The sequence below is a fragment of the Kryptolebias marmoratus genome, linkage group LG23 (genome assembly GCF_001649575.2).
Source record: "Kryptolebias marmoratus isolate JLee-2015 linkage group LG23, ASM164957v2, whole genome shotgun sequence".
Lineage (NCBI taxonomy): Eukaryota > Metazoa > Chordata > Actinopteri > Cyprinodontiformes > Rivulidae > Kryptolebias > Kryptolebias marmoratus.
Window position 1 is genome coordinate 3,408,034 of NC_051452.1, and position 15,757 is coordinate 3,423,790.

At 43.9% G+C, this 15,757-nt stretch overlaps 1 protein-coding gene across 3 annotated transcripts in view; it reads left to right on the forward strand.

The window, feature by feature from the left end:
- Positions 1 to 15,757, forward strand: part of LOC108249339 (interleukin-1 receptor accessory protein-like 1) — a 279,953-nt gene that overhangs the window by 256,965 nt on the left and 7,231 nt on the right. For 2 of the 3 annotated variants that reach the window (XM_037973923.1, XM_037973925.1), the window contains 5 exons: positions 1,726 to 1,858; positions 6,508 to 6,653; positions 9,454 to 9,600; positions 12,189 to 12,359; positions 15,347 to 15,391. In XM_037973923.1, the coding sequence (XP_037829851.1) occupies positions 1,726 to 1,858; positions 6,508 to 6,653; positions 9,454 to 9,600; positions 12,189 to 12,359; positions 15,347 to 15,391 (642 nt within the window). The remainder of the gene's footprint in view (positions 1 to 1,725; positions 1,859 to 6,507; positions 6,654 to 9,453; positions 9,601 to 12,188; positions 12,360 to 15,346; positions 15,392 to 15,757) is intronic. The other variant, XM_037973924.1, reaches the window with a different exon arrangement.

Here is a 15,757-nt window from a genome sequence, read left to right on the forward strand (position 1 = left end):
GTCGCTGCTCCTGCACGCTCCCGGCATTCTGATGTTAACAGGAAGTGACGTCACGTGTCTTCTTCCTGAGTTATTTGGGGTTATGTTGTATTCCACGCTACACAAACCCACAAAGAAGAGACTAGACCGCAGAAACGGTGGAGAATCACTTTAGAAACCATAAATATTGGGTTAAAGTTGCGGTGTTTTGGGCAAAGTTTGCTTGATTTTGCGTTAATTGTTGCGATCGCAACATCGCGAACTCCTGGAGGATCTGAATAGGGGGCGCTCATCCTTTTGTGGCTTCAACATCTGGCTCCAGGTCCTCTCTCTAGTTCTAGTATATGTTGATGGTGCAAGCCTATGGGATATGGGGGTGCGGAGGGTGCTGCAGCACCTCCAGAGAACACGCATGTCCAGATTTTTGTGCCTCTATGACATAAACCGGCACTGTTTGTCTGCTAACATAGAAAAATGCTCTTTATAGTCAGGTTTTTGTTCTGTCTTGTTTCTTTTCCCCTCCTGGAGGCTTTAGTGGTTTCACTTTAACAGCAGCACAGGAATTAACATGTGGAGGGATTTATGCTTGTAAAAGCACAACACGGCGACGGGCAGAAAAACAAGACGGTTTGATATGAAGTCCTCTAGAGGCAAATCTGACATAAGTGGAAAATGTTGACCACTTTAGTTCTTACAAAGCCACATTCAGGCACTTTGTCCCACTTGATGGAACCACATTTTACCATAAAAGGAGCAAATTCTTCCCATTTGAGATCTGAGGATGTGTTTTTCTAAAAAAAAAAATTTACTTCCTGTTCAAAGATATTGTTCGGTTTTTGTACTTCTCTGGTCTGAATCATGTCAGACATAAAAAAAAATCTTCACAAAACAGAGCTTGTGATTTTAGTTTGACTATATATATTTAAAAAATGATCGAAAACGTAAAGAAATATTGTTAACTAGATGTGCAAACCTCCGCCAAGACCATTTTTCTACAGGAGTCCAAGTTTATTTTTTCTTGATTCTTTTCAAGTGGTTTTTGTTTTGTTTTGTTTCACCTAAAAAAAAGAAAATTAGATGGTGCATATTTGCATTTTGCATGTATTAAGATATATTTTTTTCTGTTCGCTTCCTGAAATTGTCACCCAAGCGAGCGTCAACGTGATGAAAACCCATCAAATTCAATCCTGCTGCTGGTAACAATGATCTCCTTTTCTTTTCTCATCCACATTAAAACACTAAATACAAGGAAGTGAATGAGAATTAACTTAATCACTTCTATAATTCCACAGATCCACAAGGGCAAAATAAAATAAAGAAGTTTGTCTCATCCCAGGAATACTGGAGGAACTGAGCAGATGATGCAGTTTTACCATAAATCAATACTTATTGCAGCTTTGATGTGCAGTAAAGTCTGTAAAACACTAGAAAATCTTCTGCGTTTTAAAAAAAGGAGAGAATTTAGGAAAGGATTCAACGGTAGAAGAGCCGAGGAGCGTTCCTGGCGCAAAGTTCCCTTGAAAGACCCTTAAAATGGCTCCTCTTGAGAGCTAAACGGGGCGGAAAACGGCAGAGAAATTAGGTCGAGATGTTTTCCGCCGAATCTCCACCGTGAACAATCGTTTGCTTTTACGCCCCGTGCCTTTTGTTCTTACGTTTCATTTATTTTATTTTTTTGTCCCCCTGCTTGATTAAACAAACGGATCAGATGTTTTCTCATTTCCTGTCCGTTGTTTCCCTCCGCAGGAAGTCCTGTCAACCTGACGTGCAGAGCCTTCTTTGGCTACAGCGGCGATGTCAGCCCGCTTATCTACTGGATGAAGGGGGATAAGTTCATCGAAGATCTGGACGAGGAGCGCGTTCAGGAAAGCGACATCAAGTAAGAGTTTCACGATGGTTTAGGACCCTGTGGTACGCTTCAAAACAAGGCAACACCGCCCTCCTTTCAGGCCATAATAAAAGCAGATATATGGTGGTAAAGTTGCTGTATGTCTTCATATCTAATCAGAGTCAGTTACTACACATCAACACCCCGAACCTTTCGCTTGCATGTTCTCATCTTAGTGATATTCGTGAATGCTTTAATAATGCACGGAGCCATTTAGGCTGTACGTTCAGGCTCTGCAGATCGGGTTTGGTTTTTGTAAAACGACAGCAGCAGGTATTCCTTTCTGTTCTGTCGACCTCCACCTCCACGACACATTTTTTTATTTTGAAAATCAGCGTCATATTTTCAGCGCGTTGGAGCGAGAAGGGCCAAAACCGGGGAGTTCTCGGGAGAAAACTCCCCCGTCCTCCGTCCGATCTCACCCCCAACCCAGCCGAATGAAAAAACACCCCCTCCTCTCCAATCTGACGGAGGCTCAACGTTTTCTGTGAAACGACTAAAAATCTACAGTAAAAAGAAGAAAAGAGGCGCAAAAATTAAAGGAAGTTCGGCGGCATAAAAAAAGAAAACGCGAGCACGGGAGTGAGTTATGAGTTTCGTGATATTTATCGTGTTGGGACAGACAGGGAGGACTTTGTTGATGAACCAGGTGATCCATTGCTTTATTTTAGAGGATTACTGGAAACAGAATCACGTTTTGTCTGTCTCCCTTCCAGACAAAATAATGACAAGAGACAGATTCAGATCCAGATTTTGGAAGAATATTTTGAGCATCAGGATATATTTTACAACTAAATGATCCTGCATGAACAGGATATAGAAAATGACCAAAACTAAGAATGTGATGTGCCCCTCTGCCTTGTTTTGGACAGAAACTGTTTATATTCATGGCAAAAAGGATTTATGGTAATTTTTAGAACACCTGATTGTTTGGTCTAAAAAACGCCTAAGAAATTGTCAACATTTTAATGTAGAAAGTTTATATAACTTTGTTGTTTGCTCAATTTGTTCACATGTTTATGAATATTACTGATTATATTTGCATTCTAAGCTGTAAAAACATTTCATTAAGTATGTTTGTGGTTTTTACAGTAAAAAAACTAAGAATTTTCCACACGGATTTTGTTTTTGTGTGATTTTAGGTCTGTTGTGTTAATACAGTAGGTCAAAAGTAAAAAATGACTTGAAAATCACACTTGGGAGGTTGTGCTGAAAAAAATGACCCAAAACATGGCGGTTAAACCACTTTTAGGGTGAAATATGAAGGAAATGTAAAATAGTCCAAAAACGTCCAGTTTCACCCTTAGACCCCAGAAGGTTAACAAGGCAACAGGAAACGGGCTCAGACAAACTTCCCGGGGAGGGATTTACTCCAGGAAGCAGTTCACGTTCACCTCCTTCCGCTCCAGCTCGTATTTATGCGTCTGAATTTCTTTGCTCTGCTCTAAATGAACGAAAAGGTTCAGGGCAGCCGACGAGTCCAACGAGTTCTTTGATTTGGCTCAAAATATCCGAACGTTCCTGAAGCATCGGTGTGGTTCTGAACTGCAGTTTGGACAAATAAGAGTCTAATTCTGACCAGATTCATGAGTTTAAATGTGACTGCTGCCATCTTGAAACAACCCCAATCTCAAAACTTTGTTCATGCAAACACGACTTTAAAAATATCATCGTTATTAAACGATGATATTCCTGCTTCGTTAGTACAGCTAGCTGCTACTGTTGCTGTTTGTCCCTGAAAATAACCATAACATTCAGTAAATAACCACCTGATTAGCATCATGATGCTATGAGCAGTTAGACAGAACCGAGTTAAATCCCTTCACGGTTTCTGACAACGATGTCCGTGTAATTAGCCGAGGCTCAGACGGACGTAGCAGTTCATCGGCGCTCCGTCACCGGGGCCAGCTGGTGAAAAGGCGACGCGGCGCTGTTCGTTGGGACTTTGTTTGGAGCTGATGAGCGGACCGTTATCTGCTGAAGGTCGAAAGTTGAATGAGGATCTGTCAGACAGCATGTATCAAACAAACGCTTTAATTTATTACATACGAACATTTACTGACGGACCTGATTTCTGAGCAGAAGCTAAAACCTAAAACCTTTTTTTTTGTTCTTGTAGAAGTTCTTGTCCCCGTGCCCACGCTGGCGTCGCGCCCCCCCCCCCCGTTGTGGACAAATGGCGCCTCGTGAAAAGGTTAACTGTAAGCAGCGCGACGAGGCCGGGAGGAGAGCGCTGACCTGGCATTTCCAGACGTCTCTATTAGCTCGCCGCTCTTAGCGCCGCTCTTCACGGCGAAGGACGCCGGGCCAATTAGAGGCTGCAGGACGGAAGGCGTGGGGGTGGGCGGTTTGATAACGCGTGCTGCTTTCAGGTGAACGTGCGACCCCGAGCCGCGTTGATGCGCCCGCCGGCGTGTTAGAATCCACATTCCAGTGTTTTTATTTTTCTCTCCCTGCGAGCGTTATATTTGCTCCCACTTCAAACCTTTTTCCCTGACATCATTCCACGCGCTTTCGGCTTTGAAATGGAAATGAATCTCGCCGCAGCGTTTCTTCGGAGGGGCTGCTCGTGATCCACCAAACGGAGCTTTTGGCTCGGCGTTCGGCGGTGAGGTCACGGCACAAACACGCCGCTCGGGTTCCCGGGTTCCGTTCTGAGCCCGTTTCAAACTACCCAACATAATCCCAGGGAAATCTGGGCGCTTAGACACTCCGGAGCTGTTTGTATTTGGGGCCTAATTAAAGCCCAACAGTCCTTCAGATGAGCTACGATTGGAGGAAACAAAGTCAGCAGCTTTGCTCCGTACGGAAACTTGGGCACAGATGAATAATTACTGCAGCCTTTCCTAAACAAACCCCCCCGAGCTCCAGCATGTGACGGGTTTAAAGAGAGCTTTAAATTAACCTAAATTTAAAAAAAAAAAAAGAGTTGGAGTGTGCCTTTAATCGACTTAACTGTTTACAAGAACAACTTCAGCCGGAGTCGCCATTAAACTAATGTTGCATCACTGATGGTTTGCCGAGGTTCCTCCAAAGGCTTCAGAGAAGAGAAAACATTTACTTCCTCATTTTCTGTGAGTTTTTATAAAATAATCAGCTCAGACAGTCAGCTTTTGGCTTTAAATATTTGTGTAAATAAATGGAGGAGTGGATAGAGATCGCTCCGCCACCACGCCGAACTTTAGCTCCATGGCTGTAAAACCGACAGAGATATAATCGTTTTGGTGTTTGCTGACGGAGATGCTCATCCGATGGTTACTCTCTGAGAGTTTCACTCAAATCCATCCACTGGCTCATGGGATATTTTGCTAACAGAAACAAGTGTGTGTGTAAAATGGGCTGAATTACAGAGATTATCTTTGTTTGCGGTGAGAGCGAGCGCTGGGCGTACGGCAAGCCCAATGGGTCATAAATTGTTCTCTTTAACCCCTCTACGGCAAGCCTTTTGTGTATATATTCATTTCATGATTTCGACGCCTGTAGCTGAGAAGCTAGGTGTGCGTTCTGAGCGTTTCAGTTCTCGTTCTCCCGTTTTAGCGTCGGCGTGTTCCTTTAAACACTTCGCCGATGTTCGCCGGCGAGGCGGTCGTTAACCCCCGTCCTTGACTTTTTAAATGCAGATGTTTGTGTGGGAGTTCCTGTTTGCTGCTTCTTCCTAAAACCGGGAGCCATTAGCTCCTCGGATCGGTCAGAATTAAACTCTGTTTCTCCAAACTGAGGTCGTTCAAAGGTCAAACATCGTTCGTGACCTTTGCACAGAACCCTACTTCAGATCATCTGAACTGTACCCTGTGTGTGTTTGTGTTTGTTTGGAGCCTTAATGAAATACACATCATTAGCTGTCATTTCTTACGCCTCACTCAGCTTTTAAATGAAGTTTTTAACATTAAAACAGACAAAAACCTGATCATACAGAAATCAAAACTATATATTGTTGGCTTCTAAGTCACTGTCAGAGAAAACTTCAGTTTTTTTTAAAGTAAAATAAGAATCAGAGACTCGATCTGAACCAGACTGGAGGGCCGGATGAGATGTTACAGAGGGCCGGATCTGGCCTGCGGGCCTTGAGTTTGACACACGTGACTTAAAGGGTCAAAGTTCTTTCAAACATGTTATGTTGGCCGGTTAAAGGGGCTCGTTGGAAAGTGTGACGTTATTATCGCTCTGAAACGCGGGTCTGCGCTGGACGTAAACAAAAGCTCGAGTTGCGTGATCGATTCGGCTGTTTCTGTCGGCAAACAGCGGCGCTCGGTAGATGGTTACAGTTTTTTTTTTTTAATTTAAGGACCTTTGTGAAAAATACCGTGCAGGTTTTGTTTCCAACTTTATGATTTAAAATGTTTAATATTAATGTAATTCATTCAGATTTTTGAGAATTTAAATACATTCCCTGTTAATGTTGCTTCTTGGTGTTCAGACCTGGTGATGATGATGATGGTGGTGAACCACGTTATTTACTCTTCGTTGGTGCAAATCAGGTGGAAATCTGTTGACTAATCGCCACAGCCAGCAGAGGTCGTATCACTCGGGTTTCTTTAACATTTAAATAACAATAAGCGTAGAATTCGTGGAATAAAGCGTTAAAGTCTCACAGGTCTCCGTGAATGATTCCTCATCCGTGTTTCCTGGCGTCTCCGCAGGACAATCCGGGAGCACCTGGGGGAGCAGGAGGTCTCCATCTCCCTGACCATCGACTCTCTGGAGGAGAATGATCTGGGGAACTACTCCTGCTACGTGGAGAACGGCAACGGGCGGCGGCAGGCGAACATTCAGCTCGCCAAGAAAGGTGAGCCGACAAAAAAAAACAAAAAAAACGAGATATCGGATCATTTCCTTTGCCGTAAATCTCGCAAATGAAAAGAGAGGTTTTGGGTGTTTGGTGACGCCACGAGGTGATTTAAAACCGCGGGCCTTCGCCGGCAGATACAATGAAGAACGGCTGGAGAGATTCGGGGAATTGACCACTTGTTTCCTGCCTCTGGGAGAAAAATAATGGGACAGCATGGTAGATAGTGCAGAAAGAAAACCTATTCATCCACCTCAGCCCCGAGGACGCACCGTTTTACAGAAAAAAGGAGATGTAGCTCTCCGACAGAGGCGGCTTTCGGCAGGATGACGTCTGACACACACACACACACACACACACACACACCTCGATTCACCTGGAAACAGGAAACAAACTCCTTTATGGTTTCGATCAGCCTCTAAGTTCTGACTTGTGAATACATTTTCATACTACGATGCTTTGAAGCTTAAAGCTTCGGATCTGGCTCTGATGCCAGCCTGGTTCTCTGCTCCGTTTGCAACATTAAATCGCTTCTCGTTGCACGGTTAACTCTCCAAATCTGCTGGAAAACCGTCACTTTGTTCCGGCAGCACGACAACAGCTTCTGTTTCCTGTCATCGGAGGGAAGTTAAGGTCCGACGCAGATCTTCTGGTGCCTTTCGTGCCGTTTTGGTCCCGCCCCTGGAGCACGACTCTCGCTTCCAACCACGCCAAATGTTAGCCTCTTTTCTGCGGTCGGTCGGCTCCAAACGTTAATCCGCTGTAGATTCGTCCAATGAATGATCCTTAAAGGGTTCATTGAAGTCCATCCAGTGGTTCATGAGATATTTGGCTAACAGACACGGACATGGGCAGTAAGAGTTCGTCAGCTGGCGGTGCTCCACCTCGGCCAACGCTGAATATTTCCCATCTCATTATTAGATTTATTCAGTTTTAAAAGATAATTGAGGTGAATATGACATTGGTCTTTTAAAAAGTCGTTAAATATTTAGGTTAACTTTCGTCAGTGTTGCTGCTGGTAGATTACCGGTGGAGCGTTGATGACGGAGCGCAGCATCAGCTCATCACGCCGCCGCAGCTGGGTGGAGCAGAGGTTAAAGGCTCATCGCTGATGGATGGCGCCGTCACGAGCCGCCTCCGTCTGTGTTTAGGCGTGCGGCGTGCGGCCTTTTAGTGCTCGGCATTCGTCAGCGCTCCGAAGGCTGAGCATCCGGGTTTGGTGAGGCGTGATGGAGGGGAAGATGATGGAGCAACATCAGACAGGAAACTGTCGGAAAAAAAACAAATGTTTTTGGTTGTCAAGGCGACTCGGTGGACCTGAAAGCCGACCGGTCGGTTCGTGTTTGTCGTCGTTTCAAGTCTTCCTCTGCCCTGAACGGATCGTAGCTCCAGGAACGAAGCCACACACACACACACACACACACACACACACACACGACTGGATCTGTCACAAGCTATTGTTGCACCGCTCGCCTCAGCGTCTCGTCGTCTTCTTCTTCTTTTTTTTTTTTACTGTCATCATCCGAGCCTCGAGGCGTTAAACGACAGGTAGACGGGCGGTTTGGACTTTATGTGGCGTCCGGATCCAATCACGCCGGGATGAGCGGCGCGAGAAGATGGAGAGCTGACACGGACGTGGAAAAGAGTGTTTAACAAACGGCGAGTGTTTAACAATAGCGTCGGCAGCGTTGCTTTTATTTCGCGGCTGCAGGACGGAAAAGTGTTCGCCGCCGCGCGATCTGTAAAAGTCGCGACAACGAGACGCGGCAAAAAAAAAACAGATTTTGGAGGAAAAGTTGTGAGAACTCATTAAATAATAAACACTGACGCTTCCTCAGGGTAAATCTGTGAAAAGTAAACCCTTGGATAGAGACTTCTGTTTCTGTATTCTGTTTGGAAAAAGTTGTTAGATTAAAGTAATAATAGTTAGTTTATTTATTTTAATTTAAGTTTTAGTTCCTTCTTGTATCTGGGTTCATTTTGTTGCTCTTTTACGTTTAAACACGACACAAACAGTCATTTCCAGCTTATTATGTTCCTCCGACTACCCTAAACGCCTCTGTTTGATTAAAAGCTTCATTTACTTAAAAATAAATAAAATAAACGATGTTAACATAAGAGTGGCTGGAGCGTAAAGGATGTAATATATTTTAAAACGGGGATGCTCGAGCGTAATATTCAAAGGTCCAAATCTGATTTCTAGATGAAGTCAAAGGTCAAGAACATTTAGAAATAAGCCAATAAGAAGATCCGTTTAGTTTACTTGTAAACTTTTCACACAAGAATAAACTGAACTTAAAGGCAACAAGGTGCCGTGAGAACAGAAATACAGAGCAACGTAGAGAGAAAAATGGCTCCATTGGCACAAAAAGGTGCTCCCCACTTTTCACGTCTCCAGAATTACCAAATAACCGAAGCTATGGAGGTCTATTAGTGCCAAAAATATATTTGTGTGTCTATGTAAGGCGTGTCTGTAGCATGCTACATGCTATATCAAGTGATATGTAGTCACTGAACACATACGCAGCATGCTACAGACACGTGTTTCATAGACACATAAATATATTTTTGGCACTAATGGACCCCCATAAAGCGCGTCTAGGATTGCCGTGGTTCCATCTTAATCTCGGGGAGTTTACGGATAAGATTGGCTCGTTGTAAAGTTTGCACCTCTTTGATTGAACTTAATTAATAAAAAGCCTCGTTTTTTCCTTGGGGTTTGAACAAAGTCCCAGTTTTCCGTCGGCCTTGTTTTATTTAAAGTCGTTCTCGTTCTGTCTCCAACCATTCGGGCCGCCAGCGGAGCTGATGTACACGGTGGAGCTCGCCGGAGGCCTGGGCGCCATCTTGCTGCTGCTCATCTGCCTCGTGACGCTCTACAAGTGCTACAGGATCGAGCTCATGCTTTTCTACAGGAACCACTTCGGCAGCGAAGACCTCGACGGAGGTGAGTTTCACCAAACTACCTTCATTTTTCTTTTCTTTTTAAATCAAATCCCACTTTTGACCAATATAGGAGCATCTCTGCACACAGGCTGGGTTTGATTTCGAACACCTGGGCTGCTTTTCTTTACACGGCGCTGCAGGTGGCTCCATTTTATCCGTTGGAGATGATGAGACGAGTCGTCGGCTGCTGAAGAAAAGCCTCTCACGGTTCTTCCTGCTCTCTGTTCTGGAGAATCTTCACCCGCCTCCATCAGAGCCGTTAAATTTAAAAAAAGCTGCATTTTTAGTGAAGTTTCACCTAAATGGCATCAAAAGGTTTCCACTTTTGGTCAAACGTTCAACTTTATGCGCAGAAATAACATTTGGAAATAAAGAGAAGCGATAAAATTAGTCAGTAAAAAGGAAGGAGTTTTAAATCAAATACCTGCATCCAGTGCGAGGATTACGATCTGAGAGGTTTAATCAATCCAATCCAGATCGAATATTTTGCTAACACGGGCAGTTGCGTCTCTGCTCACCTTTCACAAGGACAGAAGAGCTCCAATTCAATTAAACTCAAGTTTAAAAAACAAGTTTTAGGCTAATTTTAATTAAAAAAAACAAAGAATGATTGTTTTAAACTGATATATTTAGCAGGATAGAGGTTGTTTTATTTTCCTTTTAATTCTTTGATAAAATCTTATTGTTATTATTATCTTCATCAGGTTGTTTTGTTTGATGACGCACGGCCACTTTCGGCCCTCGGACCAGACGTTGCCCCCGTGTGTGTCCGCTCGCCGACCGCAGGTGAACGATCGCGTTCATAGAAGGTCGATTTATTCAAAACGCCGCCCAGACAAAAACATGAACTCTGAGAGGAGGTAAAGAAGAGAAACCTGGTGGATGAGTCTTAGCGCGAGAAGGCATCAAACTGAGACAAGGAGCGAGTTTTTAATTAACGAGTCTCTGCGGCGAACTCGGAGCGGCTGAGTGGAAGCAGACTTATGTTTGTTAAAAGCTGAAAAAATAAATAAATAAAACGGCAGCCTTCGCTCCTCGAAACACCGAGCCCGTCTCGGACCCGCGGCCAGGGAGGGATCAGGTCCAATAAGACCCGAGACTCTGACACGCCGCGGTCCGTCAGACCTCCAGCGCTCGCCAACGGATTAAAAGCTCTCGTCTCATCGCGTTGGCAGGAGGCGGTTAACCGAGATCCCGTCTCCATGGTAACCGCTCTCACAAAACAACAAACAAAAACAAAAGGATGAGCGTCAGAGATGTGGGAAGTCGCGCACTTTTCATCGATGAAAGCCCTTAAAGCTGGTTGTCTTGGATGCGTCACTCCGGCGTTCCTCTGCCGCCGTTTCATCATGGCCGCTCCGAGGCCTAATTGAGCGCCGTCCTCCGCCAGATGTAAAACCGGACGCGGCGAAAGCGGGAGAGAGTCGGATGGACGGATATTCGCCCGGAATCGATGATGGTCTTCCGAGATGACGACGCCAGGAGAGGTGGGAGCTCATCAACATGGCCGCCATAAATGTCCGCCCAGCCTGGAAATACGACGCGGCGTCTGTGTTCACCGTATGGAGAATAAAAGTTCATTTCCCTTTTTTAATACATGCTGCCTAATTAAACAACGTCGCTGCGGTTTGTGTTCCTGTAGAATATTTGCTCGGATAAATCTTACGTTCCGTGTTTTGTTTTTGGCGTCTCAAACCCCATCGGTTGCTCGCCGCGTCCATTACTGACACAGATACGCGAGAAAACGCGCCAATTTTGGTTTAAAGGGCAACCAGAGGCCGCTGCTTTGGTTCGTGGCGAGCTGACTCGAAAGGAGAAGCTCTTGATTTCCAGAGAACTGGTCCGAATACAAGCCAAAATTTAAATTTAAAGTTTAAAAATGGAGGCGTTTCTGCAGGATCGGCGTCTGTCTCTCTGGATCCTGTTCAACTTCAATTGTGTGTCGAAAAAAGGAAAACTAAAACAACTAACTGCACTTGTTCGAGGAAAATCTTTCGTCCGGCTAAGAATGTTCTCTCCCTTAATTTGGAGGAGTTTGGTACAGACGGTACGGGTATTTCAGCAGTTTTGTTTGAAAAACCTAAACTAAACTGACCTGAACTTCTGTTTCTTGAGGTGTTTCTTCAATAATAATAAAAAAATGATAACAAAGCCTTGTTTTGATTCTATTTGGTCTTACGCCTTAATTAGAGAACACTTCCTGCAGCTGTTCCAAATTAAAAGCCCATTTAGCTTTGTGTGCTCTAACTGAAATCTCTTATTGTGTTAATTCCTGCTGGTGTGTCTTTAAAACAACCAAATCTGTTTGTTTTCCGACGTTCGTACCGTACGGTTTACTCCACCTTGTTTTAAATGGAGGAACAAATAAAAATAAAAGTTTCTTTTTCCTTTAATTTAAACTAACGGCACAAATTCAGGCCCAGCTTTTCTTCACGGGCAGAAGTCCTTAAAACTCCGATATTCTCGTTCTGAGATGTTCGTCTCGTTGAAAAAGACGGAGCTTCTCCGGGACGTCTCCGGGATCTGAGGCTCTCCATTATAACTTTACCACCAGATGAAATGTCCTCCTTGTCCTCCTTGTCCCCGCAGACAACAAGGACTACGACGCCTACCTGTCCTACACCAAAGTGGACCCGGACCAGTGGAGCCAGGAGACCAGGGAGGAGGAGCGCTTCGCCCTGGAGATCCTCCCCGACGTGCTGGAGAAGCATTATGGGTATAAACTCTTCATTCCAGACAGGGACTTGATCCCCACAGGAAGTAAGCTCTCTCTCATGGCGATGAACGTTGTTGTTTTTGTGGCTTGGTGTTGCTCGTGTTGTTGTCATGGTGATGCCTCATCTGTTGTTTTTGTGTCATAAAACCGTCATCGCTTTCATTTCCATCATCACGAGTCGAGCTTCTGCGAACCCCTGAAATGAAACAGATCAGTTTACTCCAACTTCCTTTTTTTTATGTAATGTATTTTATTTTGGTAGGAAAACTCAGTCACTGATAACTGAGCAGGTGCAAAATTCGGACCGTGTTTTCGGTGCAGAAATACGAGTTTTACCGTATTAGCTGACTAAAACAAAGAATTAAAACGTTAAAACGATCTAATTGCTGCTTAAATACAACCACTTATTGTTTAAATGACATCCAAAATGACAATTTCCTTACAGAAATCTTTAACGTGTTTTAAAAACTTTAAACTCATATCATTTTAGTTTCTATTTATGTATTTATTTATTTTTATGCAAACTAGTACCAAGTTTCTTGTGGCAGCTGTTTCGTTTAATGTGGCTCCAAGTGAAAAATTAAACATTTTTTCGTGTCTTTAACTAGCCTCCAGTGAAAGATTACCTTAACTAGTTAACTAGCCGGATTATTGGTTTCTGCATGGAGCCACTAATAGAAGCTAATTCTTCTAGCTTGTTGCAAACCTTCTGAAACATTTTCAAACAGCTAAACTTTTAGTTTTTAAATCAGGAATTTGTCACAGAACAGCGTTAGATCATAAATACTTCTGTGACGTTTTAACACCTTGAAAGCGTCTGTTAGCACAAATACGTGTCAAACGCTGTTATAATAAATAAATAAATAAATGTATTAACTTTGGAATGAAGTAACACTTAAAAGACGTGGGGTACTAAACGTGAAAAAGAAAATACAGTAAAATACAAAATAAAAGTGAATAAAAGTAAAGCTGCCAGGGGTTTGACTTCTATTAACGCCGTTTAATTTTAAGGTCAGTAACTTTACTTTTCCACAGAGAAGCACGTAAAGAATGTTCTTTAAACTCGGCACGCTTTCAAAAACAAGCCAAATAAATCTGTTTTTACTTTAACAGTAGCAGTTTGTTCCTGTATTTAACTTAGAAACAAGTTTCTGAGCTTTTTGTCCAAAAGAACCAGCCTGGTCATCATATTCCTCGGCACTCAGGCGAGGAAAAAGGATTTTCAGAGTGTAGAAATGCACGTTTTAGACTTCCTCAAAGCTCACGGTGACATCACGGGGAAATATTAGTGCCGACTCTGTATTTAAAGTGTTTTTTAGTATCTAACCTAGAGAGGGAGTTTAACAGTCAGAAATATGAGTTTTTTTAATTCAAAAGTGGTAGGAAAGTCTCACCTACAGCCTTTCAGTTACGAACTGGACAGAAAAGAGCAGGAAAGGAGGAGGATTAAGAGAAAACATCAACAATCGGGGATGAATTCATCGCCTGCAGAAAGAAAGAAAAACTCCAGCGTGACAAACAACATGGCTGCCGTAGCATTACACGGAACCAACAGCAGCTAAACGCAAAGGAGAAATAAAAAAAGGGAAACGCCCATTCGGGTGTTCTTGCTTCCTGAAGCCGATGGAAACAACAGAACGAACCTTTATCTGCTTCCGATCTCCAATAATTATGGCTCCTGCGTCCCAGTGACCCTCTGGACCTGAACACTGAATATCTTACCTGTTGCAGATAGCTGCTGCTTCTTTTTGTTGTTGAAATAAAGTTTAATTCTGATCAGACCGATGCAACGAGGGCCAAGAACGAGGTCGATTGTTGCCGCCCTGAAACAAACTTCGGGACGGGACAGAAGACAACAACGGCAACGCAACAAGAGCGGGACGAAGAGGGACGGCGAAGTTAGACGCTAAAAATGATCAATGATCACGCTTCGGTTCCAGAAGACTTCGGTGAGGACTGAAGATTAGTCCAAGGTGTCAAAATGAGGGAACGCCGAGAAGCTCACCCAGAGCAGCTTTAATACATAAACCTCTGACCTCTGACCTCTAACTTTCCAAAGATCCACCTGCAACAGGTGAGATACTCACTGGTCGTAAGTCCTCCACAGAACCCCCGAGATGTTGCTTTGTTAAAGAGACCAAAGCTTCCTACACGTGCAGCGGCGCCTGAAGTGGCGCCGTCTTTTTCTTCTGCTCGTCTGCTTTTATGTCTCAAAATAAAAATTTGACTCGAACGCAGCTACGGCCTGGAGGTGCGTGATTCTCTCCTATTTTTAGCCTCGTTAAACAGCTCAAAATAAATAAAATAGAATAAATGTAAAGTACGACGCATTAGATCTAAAAACTGCCCGGGGGAGGCGTCGCGCTTCTGCATGCTGCTGTAACTGTGTCCGCCGACGCTAACGCATGTTTCACCGCCGCGTCTTCCCGACGGAGCCTCCCGCCGCGGCCATCTTCGATTAACGAGTCCGATGAGATCATCACGCCGTCTGAAACCCTGCACGTCCCACCGTCACTGATTGTGTGGCGTTACGATCCTCCATGTTTTCCTGTGATGGTGCACTCACCTAACAGGAGGCAGGTGAGGAGGAGAGAAAGTGCTGTAATGTGGGAAAAACGGCATAAAAATGCGAGGATGGAGGAGGGAGGAGCCGGTTCTCTGCGACTGTGTCGGGAGCGTGTTAGCATCTCAACAGTTATGGACAAACAGTTGCTTTTTTTATGATGTGATGGAATATTTTAACATATTGATCTATTCCAGCATTCCTGGGAGCAACAGTAAGCTCCCAAACAACAAAAAAAAGGGTTTTCCCTCTGCCTTTTTATGCCGCACGTTCCCATATTAGCCTGGAATAAACTGGCTGGCGGACAAGCACAGTTTATACCAGAGGGGACCGTCCCCGTCCCCGTCCCCGACCCCGTTCCCGACCCTGTTCCCGACCCCGACATCCACGTGTTTTTTTTTCCTGTGCCGCCAAATGCTGAAAGTGCCGTTTTGATTCCCACTTTGAACCTGTAATGTTTATGTTTAGGTTTCACCAATGATCATTTCCAGGATGACACAAGACTTCTTCGAGGTACTTCTTCCCCAGACTCTTCCCCACTCATGTCAGCACACACCGACACAGACCTCGTTAACGGCGACTGGAGTCCGATCCGGGGCGGTCTCTGATTGAACGTCTGGGCTCGTTTCTTGTGAAGCGTCTCAAGAAATAAGGAAGCATTTAAAATAAATACAATAGTTTAGACAAGGAGTTTGCATTTATCAGTCCCTCCAGGATTTCACGGGCATTTTCCTAAAAGTTACTTTTTTTTTTTTTTTTTACTAAAATCAATAAACAACCATAACTTTTAATATCTAAACCAAAAATCCTTCCTAGTTTTGTAAGATAATTCCCAACAAACATTGACATTCTCAAAAGGTGCTTTATTTGAGAACTTTG